Here is a 21549-nt window from a genome sequence, read left to right on the forward strand (position 1 = left end):
GTTTGATGAAACAAAAATAGAACTGTTTGAGGAAAAGGGGGAGGCTTGCAAGCCGAAAATCACCATCCCAACCATGAAGCACGGGGGTGGTAGCATCATGTTGTGGGGGTGCTTTGCTGCAGGAGGGACTGGTGCACTTCACAAAATAGATGGCATTATGAGGCAGGAAAATGATGTGGATATATTGATGCAGTATCTCAAGACATCAGTCAGGAAGTTAAAGCTTGGTCGCAAATTGGTCTTCCAAATGGACAATGACCCCAAACATACGTCCAAAGTTGTGGCAAAATGGCTTAAGAACAAAGTCAAGGTATTGGAGTGGCCATCACAAAGCCCTGACCTCAATCCTATAGAACATTTGTGGGTAGAACTGAAAAAGCATGTGCGAGCAACGAGGCCTACAAATCTGACTCAGTTACACCAGCTCTGTCAGGAGGAATGGGCCAAAATTCACCCAACTTATTGTGGGAAGCATGTGGAAGGCTACCTGAAACATTTGACCCAAGTTAAACAATTTAAAGGAAATGCTACCAAATACTAATTGAGTGTATGTAAACTTCTGACCCACTAGGAATGTGATGAAAGAAATAAAAGCTGAAATAAATCATTCTCTCTACTATTATTCTGACATTTCACATTCTTAAAATAAAGTTGTGATCCTAACTGACCTAAGACAGGGATTTTTTATTTAGGATTAAATGTCAGGAATTGTGAAAAACTGAGTTTAAATGTATTTGACTAAAGTGTATGTAAACATCCGACTTCAACTGTACCTGTTTTCTCTAGACTTTAGCACAACTTGTATCTGCTTGTCTTTAAATTGAAGGTAAAGAACACTAATTGCTTAACATACTGATCCTTAGCTGGAAATACACTTTAACCACTTCCATAATCTAAAACCCTGGAGTGTCTCATGCCGCAGTGAGTCTGCCTGCCTTCCCTTTGTGCCAAGCTATTGCCACTGTTCTAAGATATTATTCTGGTACAGATGTTGTAACATATAATAAGCTTTGCTTGCTGTCCATTTGAGCTGTACAGTTGATTTGCCTTAAAAGGGTATTATAATTGTTCATGTTTTCATATTTGATATAATTTATTACTGTTTATTGTAATGGTGAATAATTATGCTGTTGTGTTGAAGAGAACATTTGACAATTTTTTTAAAGAAAATGTATAAAATTATATAAGAATACATGAGTCTGCTATTATTCATTATATAAGGCATTTGCTTTGTGAATGTCCTGGGGACTTTCAGTAGCAACCACCTATGTATTCTCCACAGCAAGTTTACACACAAGTCTACGACCTCAATAAACTCCTAATCTGTGTCAAACTCACTTCATATGTCAGTGTTCCCTATCTAATTCTGAAAGCAAAGGCCACCGTGACACATGCTATCACTGCAGTCCTTGATATAAGGTTTCTGATGAGAATAGTTGATTGGGTTGGAACTGGGTGTCATGTCATTAAGATAAAAAAATAACCACAAAGTTCAACAAGTTTCCAATAGGTTAACAGTTTGTTTTACATAATGAGTCAGACATGTAATGCACAAACAATTAAATATGACTCATACTTAGCTAATAACATATGAAATATGGTATACTTAGCTAATAACATATTAAATATGGCATACTTAGCTAATAACATACGAAATATGGCATACTTAGCTAATAACATGGTTTAATTGTACAAGGTTTCTAGATGAAAAAATAATCAAATTGAGAAATAGCCAAGAAGCAAACTGGTTCAGATCAGTATAGCCTAATGCCTTACTTTTGATTGACTCTTGCCTTTCACTCTCCTTATCATTAACTATCCCTTTGATGTCACAACCCTGCCCCCTTCTCTCAGTCTTATGTCTGACAGCTCTGTGATAAGCATATTATCATCATGCACTGCTATTACTGTTGGTAGGTATAATGGCTGTGTATAAGGTGAAATTAAACTTAAACCTACCTCCGGTATTGCCGTACTAATGTTGGAACTGAGAATGACCCATGTGCTAGAAACATCCACTGCTCTCAAGTACTGTGTGGGCTTTTCATATTACCTCTTTGAATAACGAGGGCAATGTTGGGTTGTAGGTGTAGTTATTAAAGCTCTGAGACCAACTGTCATGTGATTTATGGGCCATATAAGTAGGGCATTGCTGGAACATGTGTCTGGACTAAGCTGAGCTGCCTGCGTGTCAGCCTGTCTCTCTCACAGTGACCCCCTACCCACCGCCTCAGCCAGGATTCAGTATGTCATGTGTCATTTCATTTCCTTCTGAGGACACATGGGTTGCAGTGGTGGAAAGGTTCCCCAAGGCACTAATGTCATGTCACTTTCTGTTGTTTCACAGAGTGTGGAGAGAGAAAGGGAAGAGAAAAGGGAGAAAAAGAGGTGTAAAGGGATGTATGACAGACACAGTATTAGGCAAGACTGCCTTTTCTTGTGCACCAGACGCATGGAATAATCTGAAATCCATGCTTCATCTAGATATGTTAGTGCCACTGAATTAATTTAAAATATTGATGGGAGACTCTGTTACAGAGGAGTGTAAATGCTTTTTTTTAGACTGGATCACTACTGTGATTATTATTATTATTTGACCATGCTGGTCATTTATGAACATTTGAACATCTGGCCATGTTCTGTTATAATCTCCACCCGGCACAGCCAGAAGAGGACTGGCCACCCCTCATAGCCTGGTTCCTCTCTAGGTTTCTTCCTAGGTTTTGGCCTTTCTAGGGAGTTTTTCCTAGCCACCGTGCTTCTACACCTGCATTGCTTGCTGTTTGGGGTTTTAGGCTGGGTTTCTGTACAGCACTTTGAGATATCAGCTGATGTAAGAAGGGCTATATAAATACATTTGATTTGATTTGATATTGTATTGTTGTATGTTTTAATTATGTAATGTATTGATTGTTGCTGCCTTCTTGGCCAGGTTTTCATTGAAAAAGAGACTCTGGGTCTCAGTGGGCTTTTCCTGGTTATATAAAGGTTAAATAAAATAAATAGATGCACCGCAAATATATTAAGATTGAGCCACTGAAAGGACTTTGAGAACACCCCAGTCTACATATTAACTTAATTATCTATTTTTTAAGTGGCCTATTCAATAAGTCATAAAAGTTTGTTATTTTTATTCACTCAGTCACATAACCCCACTTCCTGCAATAACATGTCATACCCTCCACCTGTAATTACCCCACGACCTTGACATTGGTCAAAACATTGCAATGATTTTTTCCAGCACCCAACCCAAGAGGTCCAAGCCATCTTGTCTAGCACCCATTCTATCTTTGTATCTGAGACAAGTTGGCATTTTTGCAATTTATCTTCTCTTATGAACAAAAATGCATTTTAAAACATATTGCAAAATCACTATGTACATATTGTGATACCTTCACCTGGAACTCCGTATCTCTAGCAAATAAAGTTGCAACACAGGCCACTCTAACCTGGAAGTCAACGTCTCCCCATTGTCTTAATATGGTCTTTCCATCGCATTGTCTTAATATGGGCTCCTCGTCCGACCTCTAGTTACCGGTTTCACCCAACCCATACGCTGCTACTCTGTGCTGCTAGTGCGCTGGAGTGTTTGCGCCATCTAGGGAATGAAATATCCAAGTAGACAGTTGTAGTTCCAGTCAGCGAAACAACCAATCATGTGCTTTGAAACGTGAGTATATATTTGGCGTAATTTCCTCTCGTCTTCCTCTTTGGTCGTGTTACAGGTTTCGCGTTGTTTCGTGGTGCGGTGTAAGTTACATTTCATGCTTTTTAATGTCAAACGTCACTTAAATAGACGAAGTAATCAGTGACTATGTGCAGAATGTTTCACATTAGTCTATTTAGATGTTTGAATTTGAATGCTTTATGTGACTTGAAAGTTAACACTAACATGTCGAGTAGACACGTGCCTGACATGCTGTTTAACGCACGGTGTCCTGCCAAGTACACTAGCCAGGCCATTTAATTCTAGGCAATACGCGTAAATGGCCCTATCAACTACAATGTCTGGGCCTGGAATAATTGTTGAATACTTAAAAAAAATATATATATGAACTTTTGATTTTTTTTCGTACTCAAGGCAGGGAAAGTTGTCAAGATGTCCTTCAAATGAAGGAGGAGGATGTGCTGAAGTTCCTGGCTGCAGGAACCCATCTGGGAGGAACTAACATGGACTTTCAGATGGAACACTACACCTACAAGAGGAAGCGTGATGGTGAGTGTTTGGCAGTCCTTAATGCCCAAAACACTCAGTGGAACAAAACTACTTGTAGTGGTATAAGCCAGTAGTCAACCCACCCAGGTTGTGGAGGGATACTGTTTATGCAGGCTGCTGTTCTGGCATAAGTATGCCTGATTTGAGTTTTGTTCTGGGTTTCTGTATAGCACTTTGTGACATTGCCTGATGTATAAAGGGCTTTATAAATACATTTGATTGATATTCAAGGTCTTGATGAATAGTTGAAATGGATGTCTGTTTCAATGCTGGGCTGTAACAACAAATGCTTCTGTCCCCTTCAGCTCACAGAACTAGAGTTGACCACTGATTGTTTCTCTCACTAGATGGAGCACATTTGGGCAGGGTAAACTGGACACAGATCTGGGTGTACTGACTGCCCCTTGTCCTCAGGTGTGTACATCATCAACCTGAGGAAGACCTGGGAGAAGCTACTGCTGGCAGCCCGTGCCATTGTTGCCATCGAGAACCCAGCTGACGTCTGTGTCATCTCCTCCAGGAACACTGGACAGGTACAGCTCCAACTGGCAGTGTAGTGGACACGGTGAATAATGAGTAACTGTATACTTGCCATGTGTGTTTACCCATCAATTAAACATGTTTCTGTATAGATGTGGCTGCATGCGTGCACACAAAGCCTTGCACTGATGTAGGTGTGCAGGTGTCAAAAGTTTGCTAGAGGGATTGGGCCCGGTTTTTGTTAAAAAAATCAAACAAGTTTGTCATGTGCACCGAATACAACCGGTGTAGACCTTACAGTGAAATGCTTACTTAGAGGCCCTAACCAACAGTGTAATTTGAGTAAAAAAAATAGGTGAACAATGGGTAAGTTAAGGAAATAAAAAAACAACAGTGAATAATAACAGTAGCGAGGCTATATACAGACAAAGGTTAGTCGGGGTAATAGAGGTAGTATGTAGGTATGGTTAAAGTGACTATACATATAAACTCAGCAAAAAAAGAAATGTCTTCTCTGTCACCTGTTTATTTTCAGCAAACTTAACGTGTAAATATTTGTATGAACATAACAAGATTCAACAACTCAGACATAAACTGAATAAGTTCCACAGACATGTGACTACCAGAAATGGAATAATGTGTCCCTGCACAAGGGGGGATCAAAAGTAACAGTCAGTATCTGGTGTGGCCACCAGTTGCATTAAGTACTGCAGTGCATCTCATGGACTGCACCAGATTTGCCAGTTCTTGCTGTGAGATGTTACCCCAGTCTTCACCAAGGTACCTGCAAGTTTGGACATTTCTGAGCCCTCAACCTCCGATCCAACAGGTTCCAGACGTGCTCAATGGGATTGAGATCCGGGCTCTTCGCTGGCCATGGCAGAACACTGACATTCCTGTCTTGCAGGAAATCACGCACAGAACGAGCAGTATGGCTGGTGGCATTGTCATGCTGGAGGGTCATGTCAGGATGAGCCTGTAGGAAGGGTACCACATGAGGGAGGAGGATATCTTCCCTGTAACGCACAGCCCCAGACCATGACGGACCCTCCACCTCAATCGATCCCGCTCCAGAGTACAGGCCTCAGTGTAACACAATCCTTCGACGATAAATGGGAATTCGACCATCACCCCTGGTGAGACGAGACTGCTGGTTTTGTTACACTTGCTCTGCCAATGCGAGGACAATCAGCTGTCCGTGCTGTCTTAGGTGTCTCACAGTACGGACATTGCAATTTATTTCCCTGGTCACATCTGCAGTCCTCATGCCTCCTTGAAGCATGTTCACGCAGATGAGCAGGGACCCTGGGCATCTTTCTTTTGGAGTTTTTCAGAGTCAGTAGAAAGGCCTCTAGTGTCCTAGTTTTCATAACTGACCTTAATTGTCTACTGTCTGTAAGCTGTTAGTGTCTTAATGACTGTTCCACAGGTGCATGTTCATAATTGTTTATGGTTCATTGAACAAGCATGGGAAACTGGCTTTAAAACCTTTACAATGAAGAAGTGTGAAGTTATTTGGATTTTTATGAATTATCTTTGAAAGACAGGATCCTGAAAAATTGATGTTTGTTTATTTTTTGATGAGTTTACGATAAACAGTCATGTAAAAGACGGTTGGTGGGTGGCGGGACATAATGCAGATAGTCCGGGTACCCAATGTGCAGGGGCACCGTTTAGTCTGGGTAATTGAGGTAGTATGTAGTTATGGTTAAAGTGACTGCATATATGATAAACAGAGTAGCAACAGTGTAAAAGAGGGGGTGGTGGGGGGTTGGGTTGCAAGTAGTCTGGGTAGCCATTTGATCACCTGTTCAGGAGTCTTATGGCTTGGGGGTATAAAGCTATTGAGAAGCCCTTTTATCCTAGACTTGGCGCTCCGGTACCGCTTGTCATGCAGTAGAGAGCAGTCTGACTGGGGTGGGTGGAGTCTTTTGACAAGTTTTAGGGTCTTCCTCTGACACCACCTGGTATAGAGATCCTGGATGGCAGGAAGCTTGGCCCCAATGATGTACTGGGCCTTACGCACTACCCTCTGTAGTGCCTTGCGGTCGGAGGCCGAGCAGTTGCTGTACCAGGCAGTGTTACATCGAGAGCATCCTGACTGGTTGCAACATCGGTAGGGCTTCTGCACAATGATTTTCGTTTGATAGTCACCTGAGCCACATCAATTCTGCATGCAGTCTAGTGCCACTTGCCTTTAGATTCCAAGGGCAGTGATGGGTTTTACACATGCTGTCTGCAGCTAGGTCGCTAATAGCCTTTCATATACATTTTTGTAGAGAGCTGTGCTGAAGTTTGCCTCGGCCACTGGTGCCACCATCTTCCACGGTCGTTTCACCCCCGGGGGCCCCGCCTCCTAATCGTAACGGACCCTCGTGCCGACCACCAGCCCCTGACTGAAGCCTCTTAAGTCAACATCCCCACCATTGCCCTGTGCAACTGACTCCCCACTCAGACATGTCGACATCGCCATCCCCTGCAACAACAAGGTTAGACTGCTTTGCCCTCATACACTTAACACCTACGTGCGTTTCCTGGTTGTTTGTCTTGCACACCGTTAGAGCCCGGCACAGTCCTGTCAGTGCGGTGCTGGGTGTAGGATGTGTGCTACAGAAACGCAGTGCCTCTTTTCTCCCCTTGCTCCAGCCATGTGTAAGAGGGAGGGGGACTTGGGTATAGGCCTTGCTACATGTTTCTGTAAAAGACAAATGTTCTTGTCTCATTGGTGTAGTTGGTCATGGTTTGATCTGTGCTCCAGGGTCACCACTATGTGGGTCTGATGTGGTGGATGCTGTCCAGGGAGGTGCTGAGGATGAGGGGCACCATCTCCAGGGAGCACCCCTGGGAGGTCATGCCTGATCTCCTGAGGTAAGAAGCAGGCCTTTTAGACACATACTTAAACCATTATATACCAAATTTACTGGTAGGGCATGTTTACCTTCTCAACAGTAATGGATCTTGAATGTTCTGTTCGCCTACTTAGCCTGCCGCTCATTGTTTTCCCTGGCAGATTGAGAAGGAGGAACAGGCTGAGAAAGCTGTTGGAAAGTAGGAGTTCCGGGGAGAGTGTATTGCTCCAGCAGCTGAGTTCACCCAGCCTGAGTTGGCTGACTGGTCTGAGGGAATGGCTGTGCCCTTCCAGCAGTTGTCTGCGGGTAAGGAAAGTGAAGATGTGGTTTCTGGTTCCACTATGCTGAGACTTGGTTTTAGTTTCTTGACTGATGCAATTGGCAGCATTTTCTACAGATAATTTTGAGTTGGATGTAAATGACTCTTGGTACTTCAGGACCTATCAAATGTGTTTGTCTGAAAGGTCTCATGTTTAGGTGTAATCCTAATTGAGTTTCCGCTTGTCTTTCAGCTGCTGCTCCTGCCAAGCCAGCTGCTGAGGGGTTCACTGGTGAGTGTTGTGAGCGTAACATCGGCCTCCCTCTAATTGATGTACCATAACTGTCATCAGTCGGGTTGGTTGTTTAACCTACTCAAATAAACTGAAATTTATGATTGTTGGTCATGTATTTGCACCTCTTCAATGTTTTCTCTCTTACAGAGGACTGGAGTGCCCAGCCAGCCACTGAGGATTGGTCACCTGCCCCTACTGCCCAGGCCTCTGAATGGGGTGGGGAGACTGCTGCTTGGTCCTAATAGTGGCCTGATGTTTGACAGTACAATAAGTAGCTTTTTTGTTGTACAAACTGACCCCTGACAATTTAAACACTACAGTGTAGTAGGCAAGTGACCTTAACAGCAATACTACATGAATATTAACACAACTGTTATGCTTACATTTCACATTGAAAGAACTTACTAACATTTAATTACACTGTTGCCTTATGTTGAGCCCTCTTAATGCTGACAAAAGGGGTAAAGCTCTTTAATTACACTGTTGGGTGATTCTGCCCTGCAAGCTTTCAGAAATTAAAACTTAAACACCATTTTACCAGTTGTCTATGATTTGTCTAGAAATAATATCTCATAATAGCTGTGATTGTACTATTCAGGAATTAATTTTTTTCTCAGACACCTATAGACAAAAGTAATTTCCATCGTGTCATTAGACATCAATTTTAGTTGCAAATTAAATAATACAATTTAACACTACTTATACATTTGTACATTAACTTGTATGTATCAAGTGGTTTTTAAGGTTCTCATAACTCAACATGATGCCTGAATGTATAAACTTGACCTTATGATAGCTGAAAACATTAATGAAAAATAAGATGTTTCCGCCAAACATTTGAACTTTGATTTCCCGATCTAAAACAAGTCATACTCATGTACATCATATGGGTGAGGTGGAGATGATGTATTTATAAAAAAAAAAAAAAAAATGGTCTGTGCTCAAGGAAGTAGGTCAGTGTTTTTTAGAGATAGGCCCAGATTGCGGAGGGTGACGCTGAATCACCGAAGTGAATTGCCTGGATTTCATTGAATTTACACAGCTAGTTCTCCGCAGTCAATATGCACGATCTCTTTCTGCAATTTTGTCTTCAAATTCTCTGGAGTATTGGTGTCAAATGTTGTATACGTGTTACCCCCAACTTCTCCAGTAGTCTAGTGTACCACCTTTTATTTTACTGTCAAATGTACAGGGACCTCCATGTTTCCATCTGTCTTTTTTTCTCTCCAGCTTTGATTTTCCACAAACCACCGGTGATGTCTTCTCACCAGCATCAAATGCATATGTTTTAAGCTCTTGGTTGGCAAAGGGAGCACTCTGTACATGCACTCTTCAGGTTCTCACAGCACAAAGACTCAAGCTGCAGCTGATCACTTTATTGTTTTTCCACCATGGACTGGAGGTTGGTGTGGGTTTAGCAGAGACGTGTCCCTATCATGGACTGTTGGCTTGACAATCCAAAAGGAAGTATTTTGCAGAGTTCATAGGACATTTTAATCTCTGAATATTCCTTCTTAAAATGATTAAGGTTCTGAATTGTGCCATTCAAGAAGTGCTTCTGCTGGTTTTTCATTCCTCTTTCCATGTTGCTCTACTGTTATCCCGTTCATAGAATCTAGTGATTATCTCTTCTGTAGCTGTTCTAATTCTGTTACATTGCTTTTTTCCTGGAGTATTGAAGACTTGTTGGCCTGTTAATTTGCCCTCATTGCTTTTGCTGAAAATCCAAATTCTCTGTTTGCAGCCTTGACCAGGCCATACTTTTTCAGGATGTTGCCTCTGAGAAATTTTGAAGCCACTTTGTCCTTGGCACTGCGCATGTTTTGATACTATTGCTTTAACTCTGCAATAATGGCATTTTGAAACAAACCTTCAAGTTCTTCAGAGTTCCCATATTTGGGCTTCTTGTCTCTCCATTTTCTTTATCAGTTTATCATATCTTTTTTTTGTATTTCTCAGCTTTCAGTAAAGCTTTATCAAGTATGACATTTGTCATTCAAAGATCTGCATTTGAGTGACCTCTTCCAAACTTTGTCCTTCCAGCAAGTATTTTACTTCTCATTCCTGTTTCAGACGATGAGGAAGGGGTTTCAGGATGTGCGTCAGGGGCAGGTAAGTTAGGGGCATGTATGCTGCCCTCTGGCTGCAAGTCATCTGGTGACTAAGGCCTGATGGGTAGGTTTCCATTGCAACTTGTCTTGAACGTCTGTTCTGTTGGTTGCATTTCCATCGCTTTCTCTTGCCGCTTTGCTCGTTATGTAAGCTCAGATTTCCCTTTCAGCGTCTTTCACTATTTTTGCAGATGTTCCTGGTTGTGTAGGATCTTATTTTGTTTCTATGGCTGTCTGTTTCATGTGGCATCTTCTAAAAACAAAGGAATACAAGTTCTCAACTTTTGCACACCTTGGAGCAATTTCTAGATTAAATGAATTTGAAACATGATTAAAAAAGCCTAAAGTAAAAAAATAAATAAAACTAACATGTTTGTCAATTCCAAGACTTTCAGTCATTTCAACCACAGTTAGTGCCTTGCAAAGTATTCATCCCCCTTAGCGTGCCTATATGGTTACATTATAACCTGTAATTTAAATAGATTTTTATTTGGATTTCATGTAATGGACATACACCAAATAGTCCAAATTTGTGAAATGAGTTACTTTTTTTCAAACAAAGAATTACAAATGGAAAAGTACTGCGTGCATATGTAATCACCCCCTTTGCTATGAAGCCCCTAAATAAGATATGGTGCAACATATTACCCTCAGAAGTCACAATTAGTTAGATTGCACACAAGTGTACTTAAGTGTCACATGATATCAATATATATACACCTGTTCTGAAAGGCCCCAGAGTCTGCAAAACCACTAAGCAAGTGGCACCATGAAGACCAAGGAGCTCTCTAAACAGAAGTACAGGTCAGGGTTGGGTTATAAAAAAATATCCAGAACTTTATACATCCCATGGAGCACCATTAATTAAAAAAAAAAAATGGAAAGAATATGGCACCACAACAAACCTGCCAAGAGACCACCAAAACTCACGGACCACGCAAGGAGGGTATTAGAGGCAACAAAGAGACTAAAGATAACCCTGAAGGAGCTGCACAGAGGAGATTAGAGTATCTAGCCATAGGACAACTTTAAGCCATACACTCCACAGAGCTGGGATTTACGGACGAGTGGGCAGAAAAAAGACATTGCTTAAGAAAAGAAAAAAAGCAAACATGTTTGGTGTTCGCCAAAAGGCACGTGGGAAACCCCCTGTCGTGCTAAGTTCCTGTATTACTCAAAGAGAGAGAGCCAACCACACAAGTCAGAGTTATTTTATAAATTCTATCTTTAATAATATATAAGCTTCACCAAAGCCCTTTTTTGACTCAGATCAATTCGGTGTCTATAAATGAATTCTTTGAGTCCTTACAAAACAATTCTTAGTTTCATTTATAGCCAAGATACACCCCTCTCAACTTACAAAGAATCCTTTACCCGAAAGAGGAGTATCCCATAGCTAGACAGCATCAGCTATAAATCATCGTTCAGTTTGGTCTCCTAAGACAAGGTTTCTATCTCATTCTTGGTACTTCACTGTCTACCAAAACATTACCTCATCCAATGGCATATATCAATTGTCAATCCTAGATACTCCCAAACCTGGACAACCTCACTGAAGACAGTGAGCCTCTTAGGTCATATACCAGATCAAGATAAGGACAACCTCAGAGGGGACATACAATGGTTCCAAACACTGCCTTACTTCTTCCCCCCATGAGAAAAGTAGGGAGTGACTGGCGTACAGACATATATTTGATAACTAACTGGTTCCCCATTAATAACGCCATCCCTTCACATGGTTTAGGAATAGTTACATACACATTCCCATAAGAAAACAATGTTCCATTCTGTCCTCCCCTTCTGATATTCTATATAGCACCACATGGTTTAACAGATACATTGACATATGAAGACAAGCCTGACCTCTCCCCTCTCTGGGCCCCAAGTGATTTTCCCTATCTCAGAAGGGAAAATGCACTTCCAACCCTATAGTCCAAAGGGCACCATTCTAATGACAAGTATCTCACAAGCATATGATGAAATAACATATCTATCTATGTTACCTAGCTAAATCTGATTCATATGATTCAAACATATGGAAGATACTAAAATTGAGCTTTTTGGCATTCAAGGAAAAGCTATGTCTGGCGCAAACCCAACACCTCTCATCCCTCCGAGAACACCATGCTGTGGGGATGTTTTTCATCGGCAGGGACTGGGAAACTGGTCAGAATTGAAGGAATGATGGATGGTGCTAAATACAGAGAAATTCTTGAGGGAAACCTGTGTGAGGTTCACCTTCCAGCAGAACAATGACCCTAAGCATACTGCTAAAGCAACACTCAAGTGGTTTAAGGTGAAACATTTAAATGTCTTGGAATGGCCTAGTCGAAGCCCAGACCTCAATCCAATTGAGAATCTGTGGTATGACTTAAAGATAGCTGTATACCAGCGGAACCCATCCAACTTGATGGAGCTGGACCAGTTTTGCCTTGAAGAATGGGCAAAAATCCCAGTGGCTAGATGTGCCAAGCTTATTGAGACATACCCCAAGCGACTTGCAGCTGTAATTGCTGCAAAAGGTGGCTCTACAAAGTATTGACTTTGGGGGAGGGTGAATAGTGATGCATGCTCAAGTTCTGTTTTTACGTCTTATTTCTTGTTTGTTCCACAAAAAATATTTTGCATCTTCAAAGTGGTAGGCATGTTGTGTAAATCAAATGATACAACCCCCCCCCCCCCCCCCCCCCCCCCCAAATTATTTTTAATTCAGGTTGTAAGGCAACAAAATAGGGAAAATGCCAAGGTGGGTGGACACTTTCGCGAGCTATTGTAAGTTTGTGATGGAAATGACTGGGATGGAAATGACACTTCTACAGTGTTTGGAGAAAAATGACATACTGCTTAGCATGCTTTGGCTAGTGTTAGAGTTAGCATATAGTTTACACAAAATAAATGTAAAAAATTTCAATTCTACCACAAATTAAAGAAATTATGGCCTGTTCGGAAATGACTGATAATAAAAAATATTCTCTACACCAGCAATATTTACCTTGAGTTTTCTTCAACTTCTGGACAGCACACCTGGAACAACTGTCCACTGCAGCCATATACTTCAGTGTTCCAATATGTTTCCATGGTAACTAAATTAACATTCTCTTGACCAAACTTTATTTATGAGGAATTTTGCCCTCAGTGGCAGAAATGACACCACTACCAAAGGACAGGTGTATTTTGTGCAGTGGTGAAAAAAGTACCCAATTATTATACTTGAGTAAACGTTTTTTTTAAATGACTCAAAGTAAAATGACTCAAGTAAAAGTAAGAAGTACAACTCCAACACTAAGACATAATTTAACAACGAAGCATTTGTGTTAGAGTGCCAGATCCGAGGCAGTAGGGATGACCAGGGATGTTCTCTTGACAAATGTGTGAATTGGACTATTTTCATGTCCTGCTAAGCATTCGAAATGTAACGAGTACTTTTGGGTATCAGGGAAAATGTATGGAGTAAAAAGTACATTGTTTTCTTTAGTGATGTAGTGAAGTAAAATTAAAAGTTGTCAAAAATATAAATAGTAAAGTACAGATATCCCCCAAAAATTACTTAAGTAAAAATACTTTCAAGTACTACTTAAGTACTTTACACCACTGATTTTGTGAAAATATAAAGGGCATACTCACAATAAATATTGATAAAGATTTTATTTAATTGACTCTCTCTACTAGAAACATTATATAATTAAGCAATAAGGCATGGGGGATGTGGTATATGGCCAATATACCACGGCTAAGGGCTGTTCTTAGGACTACGCATCATGGATTGCCTGGACACAGCCCTTAGCCGTGGTATATTGGCCATATACCACAACCCCCCAAGGTACCTTATTGCTATTATAAACTGATTACCAACGTAATTAGAGCAGTAAAAATGAAGGTTTTGTCATACATGTGGTATAGGGTCTTATATACCACTGCTGTCAGCCAATCAGCATTCAGGGCTTGACCCACCCAGTTTATAATGTGTAATTATTCATGTTTTCTCATAGAAAAACATAGTAGAAGCTCAAAACTATGGATGTTTTTATTCTTTATATGTTAAGTTCACACTACAATCACCCCAGATTTTTTAAACACATGTATTAATAAAATCCTCCAAAATTACCCCGAGGACATAGTGCCCGTTAGCTGCAGAATCACCCTGTTACATCATATTGGGATAAGTGGTACAATTTTCAACCACTGAGAAATCTGCTATTCCTCATCTGCTGTGATGATGAATGGATGTGAGACTTTATGTCCATTTATAAGACAAGCGTGTGTAATAGTGTTAGCAGTATAAAACCTTCATGTTTTTTGGCATACTCGCCATGCGTCTATAATTCACTTTCTACAACTCCACCTTTAAACACAGTGATAAACCAGTAGGCTAGGGAGGGGCAAAGACTGGTGGGGACGTTGCTTGGCGACAAGAGCTCCCATGCTTGTCAACAGCTATCTGTTACACTAGCTGGTTAGCATATATTTCTTGATTAGAAAAACATGTATCTTGTCTGATTATCTGAGCGCTGTTACTGTGCTTTCGTGACGACTAACTCCATTGGCCATGGTAAGTGTTTGCTTTACTGAATGCAGCTACGCTAACGTAACGTTCGCTAACATTAATGTACTGTTAGCTAGCTAGCTATTGAACCTTTGTTTAGTAGTCTATGCAATTTAGCATTAACGTTAGGTTAGCTACCACACGAAGAAGTCTGTAAACATTTCCGTGCTGGATGATTATTATATATTTTTTGTTGTTGCAGAAATCTAACGTTACCTAGCACGCCAGCCTGGTCTCATAGACTAGACCGTAACATATGTAACAGTACACTTAAATCCGGGATACTGAAATTAGTATGTCATGTTTGGTATGGTTACAAGACAGATGGTTACTTCGGTTGTATGGTTACATAGTGTATGTTTAGCAAATTCGTAACATATCATACGAAATGGGTGATGTATTAATTTGAGGTTGTCCATTTCATACGTAACATATATATCTAAATGGAGTGTCTTTGATTTACATAGAGAATAATACGAAATGCTTTGAGACCAGGTTGCAGCCCAGCCACAGGTTTGAGACAAGTAACTAGTTGGATGGGCCCTTAGTAATTATGGCTGGCTCTGTTGTGGACAGCATCGGCTGTGGAGTTCTATATAATTTTCATATTCATTCTCTCAGATTCTGTCCAGATTAAAGCCAGCAGCTGTTGGTGGGGAGATCCCAGTAAATAAGAAGATAAAAGAAAAAAAGTCACCGCTTGTGGAGGACTTCCTAATTCAAAGAGACTATCTGGGGGCCATTACGTTGTTGGAGGTAAATGCCATTCTGGCTGCATGCCTTCTGAAGTGTGACATATAGGTTTATAGAGCTGTTATATCTTTGAACAATGCAGTGCTTACATTACTGTCTGCGAAATATGATGCTCATCCTATCAATATGGTTCAATTTGCTCAGTTTCAGCGCAATGTTGGCGAGCGAGGGGAGGATGCAGACCTGTGGTTGGCCTACTGTGCTTTCCACCTTGGTGACTACAAGAGAGCCATGGAGGTTTGAAAACCTTTATTGAATTCAGTAACATTGGTTTGGATGTGTGAAAGTATTTTCCTGTTTTTGATTTGTGAGACATGAACTAATACCTATGTGTCTATTCCTTCCTCAGGAATACAAGGCCCTGACAGACAAACCAGACTGCCGCCCGGATGTGTGGGTCTACCTGGCCTGTACTCTCTTCTTCCTGGGGCTTTACAAAGAAGCAGAGGAGGCTTCACGCAAGGGTACCTCATCCACCGTGTTCCCCATTCTCACATTTTGTTGCTTTATTACAAAAGGTGATATGGAAAATTAAAGACCTTTTCTCCCTGACCTTATGTGCTTCCTCTACCTCTTTCAGCCCCTAAATGCCAGCTGCAGAATCGACTACTGTTCCATTTGGCTCACAAGGTCAGCTTTCACCCTTATCTCTCACTCATTCATTCAGTGCTATGGTACCAAACAACTTAAATAACATAATTAATTCTATTATACCTTTATTTCTGGTCTATTTCTTTTTTTCTCTCCCAGTTCAATGATGAGAAGCAGCTGATGGGTTTCCACCAGGAGTTGGAGGATGTGACAGAGGACCAGCTCAGCCTGGCCTCCATCCACTACATGCGCTCCCACTACCAGGAGGCCATCGACATCTACAAACGCATCCTGCTGCAGAACAGGTGACAGGCAACAGAATGCACCACAGAGTGACAGAGACACCGGGCAACACTCCAAATGTAATCCTGACACATATGGGAGTAGCGGCACAGACTATGAGAGGGGGAGTTAGAGAGGGAGTGGAGGGAGGGAGAGTGATAGTTTCCCTGTGTTGAGACAGAGAGAAGATAACGGAGACTGGAGAGGAGGATAGTGACTGCTTATGCAGGTGAGAGGGTGGGAAAGAGCGATTCATTGTACCTACTGTGAGTCGGTGGAGCTCATGCGCTGTTCATACTGTGTCTGCTGCAGAGACTTCCTGGCCCTGAATGTGTATGTGGCTCTGTGCTACTACAAGCTGGACTACTACGATGTGTCCCAGGAGGTGCTGGCTGTTTACCTGCAGAGCGTCCCAGACTCCACCATTGCTCTCAACCTCAAGGCCTGCAACCACTTCAGGCTCTACAACGGAAAAGCAGCAGAGGTAACGCAACTTGACAAGAGAGTCCTGAGCAAATAATTCTCAAATTGAAACCTTGTTTGTCTGAATGTTGCTTTGTTAATGTTTGTAAGGCTTCAGTCAGTGACTCCGCAATGTACAACATTGTAGTATTAAACAACAAAAATCACATTTTCCCTCTCAGACTGAGCTGAAAAACCTGATAGATATCTCCTCCAGCTCCTTTGAGTTTGCCAAGGAGTTAATCCGACACAACCTGGTGAGAGTCAAGATTTATCAGCCTAGGGAACATAGCAGTTTTGCACCTCACGTGTGTAGCAGCATGCAAGCAAATTACCCTTTTTGATTCTTTCTCTGGTGTTCAGGTGGTGTTTCGTAGCGGGGAGGGGGCCTTGCAAGTGCTGCCTGCACTGATTGATGTCATTACTGAGGCTCGTCTCAATCTGGTCATCTACTACCTCAGACAAGGTGGGCTGCCACTTTTATTACTGACTAGCCAATGTAACGATAACTGATTGATAACTAAGTGTGTTTTTTTTACTGTTAGTATATGGATAGTAATTTTATTTTTCTCAGATGATGTCCAGGAGTCCTACCAGCTCATCAAAGACTTAGAACCCACCACACCACAGGTTCATTCCTCTATTTCCATTCACCATTTCCAGATTTCACTCCCTCCCTTATTTTTTCATCCCGCCTATCATTCGTCTCCTGCCCCTCAGCTATTTTAGGGTCCAGTAATCTTACCTTCTCTTCCCTGCTCTCCCTTTTCCTCTTCCTCCTTCTACAAGGATAGTGTAGTTTGCGGTGTAGTTCTGCGTTTGCAGGGTAGTCATTTGTGGTAGGCGGTTGTGTATTAACCTCCCCCTTTCTCTCTCTCTCTCTCTCTTTCTCAGGTTCAGGGCAGTGTTAGTCTTAATGTACATCAGCGTACAGTAAGTGTGTGTGTGCAGCCAGCTCTCTCTCGCCATCTCCCCCTCTTTCCCTATCCTCCTCCTCTCTTTGCCAGGGTTAGTGCAGCCCTAGCCATGAACTCAATGGATTGTGGTGTATGGTAAGTGCATATGTGCTGTAACCTTTCCCTGCCTTTTTTTCAGGAGTACATCTTGAAGGGGGTTGTGAATGCTGCACTCGGACAGGAGATGGGGTCGGTGAGTACCAGAGATGCAGTTAGTTACTACACTGAACAAAAATATAAGCGCAACATGTAAAGTGTTGTTCCCTTGTTTCATGAGCTTTCTGTGCACAAATGTGTTTACATCTTAGTGAGCATTTCTCCTTTGCCAAGATAATCCATCTACCTGACAGGTGTGGCATATCAAGAAGCTGATTCATTTAAACAGCATGCTCAATGACACAGGTGCACTTTGGGCTGGGGACAATAAAAGGCCACTCTAAAATGTGCTGTTTTGTCACACAACACAATGCCACAGATTTCTCAAGTTTTGAGGGAGCGTGAAATTGGCATGCTGACTGCAGAAATGTCCACGAGTTGTTGCCAGAGAATTGAATGTTTATTTCTCTATCATAAACCGCCGCCAACGTCGTTTTTAGAGAATTCGGCAGTACATCCAACTGGCCTCACAACTGCAGACCATGTGTACGGCGTCATGTGGGCGAATGGTTTGCTGATGTCAACGTTGTGAACAGAGTGCCCCATGGTGGCGGTGGGGTTATGGTAAGGACAGGCATAAGCTACGGACGACGAACACAATTGCATTTTATTGATGGTAATTTGAATGCACAGAGATAACGTGACGAGATCCTGAGGCCCATTGTTGTACAATTCATCAGCCTCCATCACTTCATGTTTCAGCATGATAATGCCCGGCCCCATGTCGCAAGTATCTGTACACAATCCCTAGAAGCTGAAAATGTCCCAGTTCTACCATGGCCTGCATAGTCACCAGACATGTCACCCATTGAGCATGTTTGGGATGCTCTGAATTAATGTGTAGGACAGCGTGTTCCAGTTCCCACCAATATCCAGAAACTTCACACAGCCATTGAAGATGAGTGAGAGAACATTCCACAGGCCACAATCAACAGCCTGATCAACTCTATGCGAACGAGATGTGTTGTGCTGCATGAGGCAAATAGTGGTCACACCAGATAATGACTGGTTTTCTGATCCATGCTCCAAGCTCTTTTGAAGGTACCTGTGACACAGATGCATATCTGTATTTATTGCAATTGACTGATTTCCTTATATGAACTGTAACTCAGTAAAATCTTTGAAATTGTTGCGTTTTATATTTTTGTTCAGTGTATATATAACTATAGATTCATGTACAGTATATCTATAGTTCTGCCTTGATACCCGCCTGATTTTGTTTGTGTGACATTATCATGTTATTTTTCCATTACAGAGAGATCATCTGAAGATTGCTCAGCAGTTTTTCCAGCTGGTTGGTGGCTCAGCTAGCGAATGTGGTGAGTGCTCCTCCAGGTATTTAAAATACTGACTAGAATTACATTTTTGTACTGCACTAATTCAATGGTAAATACGTTTTTACACTGGTGCTTACTTTAACATTTCCTTTCCCTGTGTATTAGACACCATCCCTGGCAGACAGTGCATGGCTTCTTGTTTCTTTCTGCTCAGGCAGTTTGAGGATGTGCTCATCTACCTCAACTCTGTCAAGGTAAGCACAACGTAATACCATGACACACATTTGTGTCCACATAGAATATTGACGTTCTATAATTATCATTCTTCAATGGATTCTAAATACTCTGAACTCTCATTGCTCACAGAGTTACTTCTACAACGATGACGCCTTCAACTTCAACTATGCACAGGCCAAAGCTGCTGTTGGCAACTACAGGGAGGCAGAGGAGGTAAAACCTTGACATGTACTTTTGGGATTATTTGATGTCATTTTGTTAACTTTTTCACTGATACGGATGTATGTGTTTTATTGTCTGTTAAGTGTGTGCTTTCTCTTTGTCTCCCAGATCTTCCTGTTGATTCAGAATGACAAGAACAAGAGTGACTATGTGTACCTGAGCTGGCTGGCACGCTGCTGTATGTTCTCCTTTTCATTAAACGATGTAAACATTTGCTGGTATAACACTGTGTGGTTGTTCTATTGTTGTCAATGAACCCTGTTGTCCTATTTAGACATTATGAACCAGAAGGCCCGTCTGGCCTGGGAGCTCTACATGAAGATGGAGACCTCAGCAGAGTCCTTCAGCCTCTTGCAGCTCATTGCAAACGATTGCTACAAGGTTACTCTCCTTTATTAATTCCAAAATCACTCAACTTCCTAAATGTTTATTTTCCCCATCAGGACAGAAGTTATTTCATTCTGAGAGCACTTGCACCAGTGGTGGAAAAAGTACCCAATTGTCATACTTGAGTAAAAGTAAAGATGCCTTAATAGAAAATGACTCAAGTAAAAGTCACCCAGTAAAATACTTGAGTAAAAGTCTAGAAGTATTTGGTTTTAAATATACTTAAGTATTAAAAGTAAATGTAATTTCTAAAAAAGACTTGCGTATCAAAAAAAGACAAGTATAAAGAATTTCAAATTCCTTATATTAAGAAAAGCAGATGGACACTTTTTCTAGATTTTTTTTATTTACAGATAGCCAGGGGCACACTCCAACATTCAGACATCATTTACAAACGAAGCATTTGTTTATTGAGTCCACCAGATCAGAGGCAGTAGGCATGACCAGGGATGTTCTCTTGATAAGTATATGAATTCAAAATGTAACGAGTACTTTTGGGTGTCAGAGAAAATGTATGGAGTAAAAAGTACATAATTTTCTTTAGGAATGTAGTAAAGTAAAAGTAGTCAAAAATATAAATAGTAAAGTACAGATACCCCAAAAAACTACTTAAGTACTTTACACCACTGATTTGCACCATGTGTAACTCTTCTCTCATCTCATCTACAGATGGGCCAGTTCTACTACTCAGCAAAGGCATTTGATGTCTTGGAGAGATTGGACCCCAACCCTGAGTACTGGGAGGGCAAAAGGGGAGCCTGTGTGGGTATCTTTCAGCTAATTTTGGCAAGCAGAGAACCCAGGTAGGTACCATGTCTACCTTAGCAATCTATTGGATTGATATAGGATCATGAATGTCACCACTTTGTATAGTGTTGAAATAATCTGTCCTCAGCTCAGTGACCTAACACATTTTTTTGACATGATGGGCTGTATTTTGCATTGCTGAAGTCTAACAATGTGAGTTTTTATGTTACCATAATGTGCTCAATTGTGTGTATTTTACAGGGAGGCTTTGAGGGAAGTGCTGCCCTTGCTGAGGAACACTGGGAATCCTCAGGTGGAATACATCATCAGGATTCTGAAGAAATGGGCCAAGGACAACAGGGTTTCTCTGTGATGTTATCATTCCTTACTTAAGAATGCAAAGCCTATATGAAGAAAAGGGTCCTTTGGGCAAACTGACAGTCAAATGCAAAAATTCACCATAAGTGCCAGTTTGTTCATTATTCATTCATCTCTTTCCTGTTTGTTATTTTGCTAGTACATTGTATTGGTGTCGTTTTTCTGCACATTTATTCTGTACATATTTGCCTATGTGAATAAATATTAAAATCTTATACCACATCTGTGCTTTTATTATCTCTGGCCTTGACATAACGTTTTAGAGCACATAAAGACCAGTCCTTATCATGCATATACAGAAATATAAAACATTAGAATTTGTTGGTTTCAATGCATATTTTCTAATGA

At 41.3% G+C, this 21549-nt stretch overlaps 1 protein-coding gene and 1 pseudogene across 1 annotated transcript; both read left to right on the plus strand.

The window, feature by feature from the left end:
* The first annotated feature begins 3687 nt into the window (after positions 1–3687).
* On the plus strand, positions 3688–8636 carry LOC120046345 (annotated as a pseudogene).
* A 1539-nt stretch (positions 8637–10175) lies between these two features.
* Positions 10176–21360, plus strand: LOC120045792 (intraflagellar transport protein 56-like). The gene is made up of 18 exons (XM_038990724.1): positions 10176–10211; positions 15375–15509; positions 15651–15743; positions 15856–15970; positions 16087–16136; positions 16257–16402; positions 16692–16863; positions 17024–17098; positions 17205–17307; positions 17416–17471; positions 17937–17990; positions 19209–19272; positions 19396–19484; positions 19597–19680; positions 19798–19867; positions 19964–20070; positions 20746–20879; positions 21085–21360. Exons 1-18 carry the CDS (start codon positions 10176–10178, stop codon positions 21194–21196), a joined length of 1695 nt encoding a protein of 564 aa, XP_038846652.1. The 3' UTR covers positions 21197–21360.
* Positions 21361–21549: the final 189 nt, after the last annotated feature.

Source organism: Salvelinus namaycush, chromosome 4, assembly GCF_016432855.1.
Source record: "Salvelinus namaycush isolate Seneca chromosome 4, SaNama_1.0, whole genome shotgun sequence".
NCBI lineage: Eukaryota > Metazoa > Chordata > Actinopteri > Salmoniformes > Salmonidae > Salvelinus > Salvelinus namaycush.